Source organism: Dermochelys coriacea, chromosome 7 (assembly GCF_009764565.3).
Source record: "Dermochelys coriacea isolate rDerCor1 chromosome 7, rDerCor1.pri.v4, whole genome shotgun sequence".
NCBI classification, from domain to species: Eukaryota; Metazoa; Chordata; order Testudines; family Dermochelyidae; genus Dermochelys; species Dermochelys coriacea.
In genome coordinates, this window is record NC_050074.1 from 92,997,140 (window position 1) to 93,008,335 (window position 11,196).

At 38.1% G+C, this 11,196-nt stretch overlaps 1 protein-coding gene across 1 annotated transcript in view; it reads left to right on the forward strand.

The window, feature by feature from the left end:
- Positions 1 to 11,038, forward strand: part of RPP30 (ribonuclease P/MRP subunit p30) — a 30,716-nt gene extending 19,678 nt beyond the window's left edge. Inside the window, 4 exon segments of the mRNA XM_038410226.1 lie at positions 2,607 to 2,636; positions 2,989 to 3,026; positions 4,538 to 4,617; positions 10,800 to 11,038. Coding sequence (XP_038266154.1) covers positions 2,607 to 2,636; positions 2,989 to 3,026; positions 4,538 to 4,617; positions 10,800 to 10,906 — 255 coding nt within the window. The 3' untranslated portion in view covers positions 10,907 to 11,038.
- Positions 11,039 to 11,196: the final 158 nt, after the last annotated feature.

Sequence of the window (11,196 nt, forward strand, 5' to 3'; positions counted from 1 at the left end):
TCCACATTGGTGCTGAGCTGAAATAATTCCTCTCCCTCTCCTGTATTTATCCCTCTGATATATTTATAGAGAGCAATCATATATCCCCTCAACCTTCTTTTAGTTAGGCTAAACAAGCCAAGCTCCTTAAGTCTCCTTTCATAAGACAAGTTTTCCATTCCTCGGATCATCCTAGTAGCCCTTCTCTGCACCTGCTCCAGTTTGAATTCATCCTTTTTAAACATGGGAGACCAGAACTGCACACAGTATTCTAGGTGAGGTCTCACCAGTGCCTTGTATAATGGTACTAAAACCTCCTTATCCCTACTGGAAATGCCTCTCCTGATGCATCCCAAAACCGCATTAGCTTTTTTCACAGCCATATCACATTGGCAGCTCATAGTCATCCTATGATCAACCAATACTCCAAGGTCCTTCTCCTCTTCTGTTACTTCTAATTGATGCGTCCCCAACTTATAACTAAAATTCTTGTTATTAATCCCTAAATGCATAACCTTACACTTCTCACTATTAAATTTCATCCTATTACTATTACTCCAGTTTACAAGGTCATCCAGATTCTCCTGTATAATATCCCGATCCTTCTCTGAATTGGCAATACCTCCCAGCTTTGTATCATCTGCAAACTTTATTAGCACACACCCACTTTTTGTGCCAAGGTCAGTAATAAAAAGATTAAATAAGATTGGTCCCAAAACCGATCCCTGAGGAACTCCACTGGTAACCTCCCTCCAACCTGACAGTTCACCTTTCAGTAGGACCCGTTGCAGTCTCCCCTTTAACCAATTCCTTATCCACCTTTTGATGTTCATATTGATCCCCATCTTCTCCAATTTAACTAATAATTCCCCATGTGGCACGGTATCAAATGCCTTACTGAAATCTAGGTAAATGAGATCCACTGCATTTCCTTTATCTAAAAACTCTGTTACTTTTTCAAAAAAGGAGATTAGATTGGTTTGGCACGATCTACCTTTTGTAAAACCATGTTGTATTTTGTCCCATTTACCATTGACTTCAATGTCCTTAACTAATTTCTCCTTCAAAATTTTTTCCAGGACCTTGCATACTACAGATGTCAAACTAACTGGCCTGTAGTTACCCGGATCACTTTTTTTTCCTTTCTTAAAAATAGGAACTATATTAGCAATTCTCCAATTATTCGGTACTACTCTTGAGTTTACAGATTCCTTAAAAATTCTTGCTAATGGGCTTGCAATTTCAGGTGCCAATTCCTTTAATATTCTTGGATGAAGATTATCTGGGCCCCCTGATTTGGTCCCATTAAGCTGTTTGAGGTTCGCTTCTACCTCAGATATGGTAATATCTACCTCCATATCCTTATTCCCATTTGTCATGCTACCATTATCCCCAAGATCCTCTTTAGCCTTATTAAAGACTGAGGCAAAGTATTTGTTTAGATATTGGGCCATGCCTAGATTATCTTTAACCTCCACTCCATCCTCAGTGTTAAGCGGCCCCACTTCTTCTTTCTTAGTTTTCTTCTTATTTATATGGCTATAGAACCTTTTACTATTGGTTTTAATTCCCTTTGCAAGGTCCAACTCTACTCGACTTTTAGCCTGTCTCACTTTATCCCTACATGTTTTGACCTCAATTAGGTAGCTTTCCTTGCTGATCCCTCCCATCTTCCACTCCCTGTATGCTTTCTGCTTCTTCTTAATGACCTCTCTAAGATGCTGGCTCATCCATCTTGGTCTACAACTCCTTCCTATGAATTTTTTCCCCTTTCTTGGGCTACAGGCTTCTGCAGCTTTGATTTAAAGTAATCCCAGGCCTCCTCTATCTTTAGATCCATAAGTTCTTCAGTCTAATCCACTTCCCTAACTAATTTCCTTAATTTTTGAAAGTCAGCCCTTTTGAAATCAAAAACTCTAGTTGCAGATTTATTTTTGTTATTTGTTATTTATATTTGTTATATTTGTTATTCCGTTTAGTTTGAACTGAATTAGCTCATGATCACTTGAGCCAAGATTGTCCCCTACAACCATTTCTTCTTTGAGGTCCTCAGTACTCACCAAAATTTAATCTAAAATGGCATCCCCTCTAGTCGGTTCAGCAACTACTTGATGAAGGAATCCATCAGCTATCGCATCTAGGAAAATCTGAACCCTATTATTATTACTAGCACTGGTCCTCCAGTCTATATCTGGGAAGTTAAAGTCTCCCATGATCACGCAGTTTCATACAGCAATTTCACAGCCTCGCAGCCCAAGCCCCATGAGCCTGAGTCAGCTGACCCGAGCCAGACACAGCTGTGCCATAGGTTTTTTTTTTTTATTCCAGTATAGATGGAATGAGTGTAATTATGATGCTCTTTTTTGGGGTATAGACTCTTGGCCCAGTAAGCTCTGCAACTTGCAGAGCTGGTAGATGGTTTTGGTTTATTTTTTCTAAGGAGCCATGATCTACAGTCTTCATGGATTTGCCTGTTCCAGAAAACAGCTAATACTTTAGCTAGATAACAGAATTAATTCTTAACTTTAAATGATACTCATAGGAGTATTAGTGTTGGGTTTATGTTAATCTTCAGTTTATTAATAACATTTATCTAAGATTAATGCTTGTTCTCCTTTATTCTCTAGAACATAATTATATCTAGTGCAGCTGAAAGGGTAAGTCAGTATTTTTTTTAATGTAAATAAGTTTAATGTAAATAAATTTCTGCTAGAAATATAAGCATCAATATAATTACCCTTTTGAATTTTTCTTTTGGTTTCTTGTGTATTACTTTATTCATTCTGCTAGTGGAAGTGGGCACTTCCTGTTTTCCCTTGGTGTAGCAATTGTCTTGCTCTCATGTTAGCATCTTCAACAACTCGGGATATTATTAAATTAATTATATGAAATTTAAATTAACAGTTAATGGCTGATAGTTTCTGTAAATAATCTTATCTTGCAAACTGTGACTCTCTAAAATAAATAGAGGGGGTGTGTAGATATTCTCACTTGTGTCTTCTGTTTTAGCCATTAGAACTTCGAGGTCCTTATGATGTGGCTAATCTGTATCCTTTCCCAAGTAAAATCTGATCTTTAAGAATAATGTAGGAAACTTGCAGTTGACTTTCAAATATTTGGCATTGCAATAAAAATATTTCTATGCCTTTCTCTCCCCCACCCTCCAGACCTTTTTAAAATTTATGACTTACATATGTCGGGTCCTTGATACAATACATAGTGATTGTAACAGAACTCATGGCAGCAGGAAGGTTGTTTGAATTATTAATTTCAGAACAAAATTCATACACTAAAATCTCTTCTGTATTTCTAAAGTATGTCCTCAGCTGCAGTATTGAATAAAACAAAGTTTAAAAATAAAATAAAATAAAAAAACCTTTCTGTGAAAAGATAGGGTGCAATCTATCTGTACTAGAACTCTTTCAACATAAGCATTGCAACTATAAAAAGACTGCTAAATAACTCTAATTTGCTTTGTCCTAACTAGGAGTGTTTGGGTTCTTTTGCGATTAGGTAAACTATAATGCTTTTAGAAAAGGAGTACTTGTGGCACCTTAGAGACTAACAAATTTATTAGAGCATAAGCTTTCGTGAGCTACAGCTCACTTCATCGGATGAAAGCTTATGCTCTAATAAATTTGTTAGTCTCTAAGGTGCCACAAGTACTCCTTTTCTTTTTGCGAATACAGACTAACACGGCTGCTACTCTGAAACCTGTTATAATGCTTTTATAATACAGTGTCAGATCTGAGAAACAGATTTTGGCTTCACGCTTTAATACTAGAGAATGACAATACTGCAACTGGCAATAACAAAACAAAACAAAAGAAAGTAAAGTCTCTGCACTCTAGTTTGTCACTCTTGGAGAATATGGGTATGTGTACACCTGCTATATTTCACACCATGAGGCCAGTTGATGATTTCCTTCCTGAATCAGGATTCTGAATGGGCGTGGGAGAGTGCCAAACTTGTTTTGTCCGATGTAGAAAGTAGATCCAAGTTTCCTTTTCTTCCCAGATTAGTAGGATTCTCCCCCTTCTGCAAGACTTCATACTCTGTAGGATGGAAATTCCATTTTCTGGTCAACTCCTAGTCCCCTTCACATTGCTCTACCAAACCACGTTTCAAACCAGGTTCGATGGAACAGCATTTAAACATGGTTTCCTAACTTCATTGAAAGGCTAGTTTGGACAGGGACAAGTCTGGAGAAGAATACTCAACTGGACTGAAGAATCTGTCCTCAACAGGGAATGGGTTCTTCAGCTTAGGGCCTGATTCAGCCTTGCTTAGGGCCTGATCCAACAGTAGAATCAATAGAATGTTGACAATGTAAGTATTTCCATTGGCTTCAATAGGCATTGAATCAGATCCTCTCTTCTTTAAGTGCCACCCATATAATAGTACCACTCTTTGGGTAACTTTATGCAAGACGTCAATCTGACTTGCAGCTTTGATAGTTCCCAGTTATTTGTCAAGTGACCAAATCTACCCCCGGGGAAAGAACCACTTAATCTGTTCGCTCCTTTTTGTACACTAAGCTCCTTAACAAAGGTGACAGAGGTTTGTTGTTTGGCCTGTCTGAAAGTGACGCCAAGTCAGCTATTTCTACCAACTGCAGAGCAGTCCTTCTTCATGGAGGTGAGTAAATAGCACAACTATTTTCTGTTTCACTTTAATTTACATAATTTTTTTTAGTAATGCAGCTCTGATACTTTATTTTCCAAATGGTGCTGGGCCCTCTCTTAAAGGAAGAGTCTTCTTGGAATTCTACTTTCTCTAGGTGATGATCAACAGGTGCCTCTTCTCCATTCCATGTACTTTTCTCTCCCTCCCAGGGCAGTGGCCTCCCCCAAGGAGTAAGAGGAAATGAATGGTCTTACAGATGGTGATTGCCTTGGAATACTTATAATAGTACTTATGGGGCCCCTCTGGGAAAGCACACATCATAGAATCAAATCACACATCAGTCTATTACATTATGTAGCAAAATAGCATTTTGATTCATAAGGTCCAAATCCTGGACTGGCTGAGATCAATGGGAATTTTGCCAAATGACTTCAATAGGATCAAGATTTTTCCTTAAATGACGGCAGATTCTGTTGCATTCACCTTCTTTAAGCATGTCTGTAGGTGCCCCCGTCTTCCCTTTGTGACTTTTCATTTTACATTGACTTTATTCATTGCTCCAGTATGCTGTGAGAGCACTTCATGAATGATGTGAAATCAAACACAGTGTTCTCTCGTAGGTAAGAAATGTTACTAACAGAGGTGCAATGTTCTGAGGTATTAGAAAATTAGAACTTGTATCATTGTGCTTTCAGCTTAGAAATCTATACAACTGTAATTTTTATATGCTCATATATGTCATAATTGAACAATAGGCAGAAGGCAATTTGGCTCTTACCTACTGCAGTGGAAATCAACAAGTTTCCAGTTGTATTATATGCTGCATTCACTGGCACATAGAGATGAATAAGACAACATGCCATGTATCAATTTAAACATCCTAGTTTCCCAGTTAGCCACTTTAGTGTGCCACTAATTCCTCCCCGAAATAAAAACTCTTATCACCTCTTAGAAACTCCTTATTTTAATTTGTTTACTTTGGCTTGAATCTCTTTCACTGTAAGAGAGGTCTGTCATGTGTACCATAACAAGTGGTGTGAATGACTGGTCAGTTTTGATCATAGAAATAATTTAATGCCAGAACTGAGTTGCTCTATGTAGAGAATACACACTGGATCTGGGCCTGGAACTCTAACTACAAAACAGGTGGGCTGAAACTGTTGTCAATGGCATGTTTGACTTCATGTGAAAGTCTGAGCCTATTCACTGTGAGCCTTTATCCTCCTGCCAATCTGCAGTGACAGTAGTATATTGAAACTGCATTGCCCTGACACCCTTTACCATGACGTTGAAAAAAGCTGATATTTTCTTTACCTGTCCAAAAAAAAAAAGCTTGCCCAGGATGAGTGAGCAGTTCTTTTGCAAGGTTCTCTTAAGGTAGGTTTCCTGTCTGCTAGCAATACACGTATATAGGAGTTTTTTTTCTTCCCAACATCTAGAGGAGTATCTTTCCAATTAGTGTTGGTGAAAATTGCATGTATGGCTTGGGGATACTAGAATACTTGACAAATGGTGATGTAAGGTACCATTATAACTGCCTGTTTCAGTTTTCATCCTTCTGTAAAGTGTTTTTGAATAGATTGAAATGCTTTAGGTGCAGGTAGATAGAATGAACTTGCTGAAGAGGGTAACACTCAAGTCTATGTTATGCCATTGCTTTTTAATACTTCAAAAGTAAGATGCCCCCTAAGTCAGATTTAAAAAAAAAAAAAATCTACTTATTGTGAAGACCTGAGCTGATCCTGATTTGAAGTTTGACAATGCATTATGATTTTTAAATGTCCACTTTTAAAAATCTTGGGATGCAAAGGAATTTTAAAGAACAAGAAATTTTGTTCAGAAGTGCTGAGCTTTTTCAAATACTCTGGAGAAAAATGTTATATCTTCCAAAAGACAACATGTGTATTCATTCAGTCACACTGCAGTTGGCCTTTCTGCAAGGCATTTTCACATGGAATACAAATAAGATTTCAGGAGAGGAAAATAAAGCCTAAACTTTTATCTAGTTGCTTTTTATATCTTGGTGAGTTTAAAACACTGTGGCTGTGTTGTGACTGTTATTCTGCCTTCGACCTTAAGGGCTTGTAAATGAAACCATGTTTCGTAACCCTAACAGCTAAATAAATGCCTTATGCAGCACTTGGGTGGTAGTCTTGTTCAAAACCAATTAAACTACCCTAGACTCATAGATTCCAAGGCAAGAACAGACCATTGTGATCATTTAGTCTGACCTCTTTTATAATACAAAATAACTCCTAGAGGATATCTTGTAGAAAAATATCCAATCTTGATTTGAAAATTGTCAGTGACAGAGAATCCACCATGACCTTTGGTAAATTGTTCCAATGGTTATTTACTCTGTGTTAAAATTTTATGCCATATTTCCAGTCTAAAATCGGTTTAGCTTTATCTTCAGGCTATTGGATCATGTTATAACTTTCTTTGCTGGACTGAAGATCCCATTTTTTGGTCTGCTTATAGGTACTTGCAGACTGTAATCAAGTCACCTCTGAACCTTCACTTTGTGAAGCTAAATAGATTGAGCTCCTGGAGTCTATCACCATAAGGCATGTTTTCTAATCCTTTAGTCATTCTCGTGGCTCTCCTCTGAATGTCTCCAATTTTTCAACATCCTTCTTAAATTGTGGGCATCAGAATACTAGAGAGAGTATTCCAGTGCCAAATACAGAGGTAAAATAATCTCTTTACTCCTACCCAAGGTTCCCCTGTTTAGGATTGAATTAGCCCCTTTGGCAACAAGGTCACATAGGGAGCTCATGTTCAGTTCATTACCTACCATGACCCCCAGATCTTTTCCAGCATTATTGCTTCCTGCAACAGAGTTCCCCGTTCTGTAAGAATGGCCTACATTTTGTTCCTAGGTGTATACAGTTATGTTTTAGCTGTATTAAAACACACATTGTTTGCTTGCACCCTGTTTAACAGGCGATCTGGATAGCTCTGTATTAGTGACCTGACCTCTTAATTATTTACCACTCCCCCAATCTGTGTGTCATCAGCAAACTTCATCAGTGGTGATTTAATGTTTTATTCCAGGTCAATGAATAAAATGTTGAATAGTATAGAGCCAAGAACAAATCCTTGTGTGAACACACTAGGAACACCCCCCTTTAGCAATGATTCCCCATTTACAGCTATATTTTGAAGCCTGTCAGTTAGCCGGTTTTTAATCCATTTAATGTGTGCCATGTTAATTTGATATTTTTCTAGCTTTTTAAATCAAAATGTTGTGCAATACCAAATCAAATGACTTACCGAAGTCTAAATATATTACATCAACACCGTTACCTTTATCAACCAAACTTGTAATCTTTTAAAATATCATCCTAAAAAAAGTATCATGTTAGTTTGACAGGACCTATTTTGCATAAAACTATGATGATTTGCATTAATTACTTAATCCTTTTAGTTTATTAATTGAGTACCCTATCAGCCGCTCCATTATCAATTATCAATGTCAGTCTGACAGCCCTATAATTACCCAGGTTACCCTGCTCACCCTTTTTACATGTTGGGGCAACATTAGCTTTCTTCCAGTCTTCTGGAACTTATTCAGTGTTCCATGACTATTGAAAACCAACATTAAGAGGACAGTGAGCTCCTCGGCCAGCTTTTCTAAAATTTTGGATGCAAGTTATCTGGACCTGCTGATTTAAAAATGATTAACTTTAGTAGCTGCTGTTTAACATCCTCCTGAGATGCTAGAGGAATGGAAAGTGTGTTATCATATGATGACATTATATCATCTTTTTATTTTGCCAAATACAGAACAGAAATATTTATTTAAGACTTCTGCATTATTATTGATAATTCTACCACTTCCATCTACTAATGGATCAATACCGTTGACAGAATTCTTTTTGTTCCTAATATACTTAAATTCCTTATTATCCTCAACTCTGCTGGCCATAGCTTTTTCCTTGTGTCCCTTTGCTCCCTTATCAATTTTCTACAATTTCTAACTTCTGTATATTCATTACGGTCAACTCCACTGTTCTTCCATTTATGTATTAGGGTTTGGTTTTGTTTTTTATAGCTGCCTTCACTTTCCCTCTAAACCATTTTTTAACCAATATGGCCTTCTTCCTTGATTGTGGATTTTTGGGCATCTAGTAAAATTAGCAGAATTAGTATAAGGATTATTTATGCCCTACTGCAGTAACTAGGTGCTAATTGATTAATGCAAAGCCACACTGCCACCGACATTACAAGTCGGTGCAAAACTGTTTTTCTCTCTGTGGTATTAAGATGAAACAAATCCACTTGATTTTGTATTTTAACCAATTGTCCAATTTATAAGATATTTTTAAGTGGGTTTGGCAGTTTTAGCTGCTTGTTATATCAAGAAGTCCTAAAGGCCTTTTTAGACTTTCAGGATAATCTTTATTTTTCCTTGTTTGTTTTTTTAACTTCAGAAATATTGGGTATATCAAATCTGATGTTCCCTGGTTTTGCTGGAGCATCACTTGGGGACTGATTGGGACTGGGGGAGAGGAGGAAGGGGAGAGTCATGCAAGTGACTACTATGAGATTGCATGCCTTAGCTGAAGGGAAGCAGGATGTCAAATGTTTAACAGAAGCATCTTTTCTCTAAAATGTTCATTAGTCCATTGATTGTAGCCAAAGGAAAACAGAGTTTTAAACAGTCTGAACAAGTCCTTGTTCTCTTATAATTCAGCTTTGTCTCTTGACTCTTGTGAAGTCATAATATAATTAATTCTCCCGTTGCTGTAGTCTCCACGCAAAACAAAGACCTGAATTTCTATCTTTTAATTTCTGCTTTAAAAAAGCACAAACCCTTTCCAGCCTTCTTCAGGGCACAAGCCCACTTTTCTCTCTCCCTTTTCAGGTCACCTTCAGGAGCTAGTTTCTGTCCTCAGTTACTATCTTGTAGCCTCCTAAATAATGGGCTTACAAGGATCTGAAAGCCATATTTGCCCCTTGTCTATCTTATGGCAAGTATTCCTGTGTTCTCTACGTTCAGGATCTCAGGAATTGAGACTATAGAAAATATAATGTGTAGATATTATCCTGCCTAATATTGGTGACCAGTTTTGGGTCTTATCTACACAGATAACTATGTACCTTATAACTGACCAGTGCGAGTCATGGCTTATTCCTACACAGTACATCTGCACTTGGGGTTTGCACTGGAACAGCTGCACCAATAACCAACTTTAAACCATCCCCACCCTCCTGGTACACAAGACCTTCAGCTCCTTCCCTGCTGATGGTGCCTGAAAGTTCAGAGTACATGCATTCTATGTCAAGTGAGTGAAGTGTGGAAACTGTGCTCTCCACAATAGTAGTTCCAGAACAAGTCCACTGAACGCCTCTGAGACATCACAGGTGGATCCCCAAGAAATAGAGGAATGGTAGGTAGTAAACTCACTTGCATGTATCAGGATGAGCAGATGAACAGGTGTGCCACTCCTGGGGATTGAATTAGTGATCCCACTTCCATTCCCTATTGCCCGTGGGGTCTTGTGATGCCAAAAGTCAAGATAATTATGCCTGAAGAAGAGGAGCTCGGTGTCTGGGGGACTCAGTGAATGTGAGTGGAATGCAATTTGTAATGGCCCTTGTGTGAAACATACAGGAATCGGTTCTCCAAAATCTGAGAATTTGGAGTTTTCCTTAGGGAAGGAGGAATCCAGAGGTCTCTGCAAAGCTGGATGAAATGACCTTGTCAGCATCTTGTTACCCAGTTCTGTGGCATAATTTAGGAGACTGAAATAATTAATCTTTTGAATATGCACTTGTTATTCTTGGGTTTGAGCATCTTTGTTTCTGCTGCCTTTTTTAATGTGTTTGAGTGCTCTCATTTTAATGCTTCATAGCTGTATGAAATGTACAGGCTGCTACCATGGAGAGCAAAGTGGACGCAATGCCACATGAAAAGAGGGAATTTGGGATTGGCAGAATGAGGCAATCTGGAGTTATCTCCCATATGAAATAGGCAACAGAATGCAAATTTGAGAAGTACTGCATTAATAACATATAATTCAGATCCATTGCATTGTGCCTGCATTATCTGTGCGGGGGGAGGCGGGAATGGAGAAGTACTTGTTAGGCACAAGTATGGAAACAGACTGAAATGAGCAGTTAACATATTCATATCACTTTTACTTGATCTGTTTTAAACTTTGATTTTTTTCATTTTTAAATTCCAGAAACTAGAAAGACTGCTTTTGGGGTGGTGTACACGAAGAAAACCCCCCGAGCATCAGAGGAGGAAGGTGTTCTCCCAGTCCGCAAGAAAGCCAAGACTGAAGTATGAGGATCAAACCCAACTTCTCAGCTTCCACAAAGTCCTTTCCTCCAGTGCTACCCACCCACAATTCTTTGATGCATTATTTTAATTTGTTCAGCTAAGAATATTTTATTAAAAAAACATTTATTTGTGCAAGAATAAGGTTATTGAAATCCATAACATTTCACCACAGCAGAATGATCTTCCTGCTGATGGCAAAAGGATAATGCAGGACTGTTTTGTCATTTTTGTTAGAGCAGCGGTCTCTTCCCTACTCCCTCCCAATCGCTGGAGGTTAGAAAGGTGTAGCGCAGGGA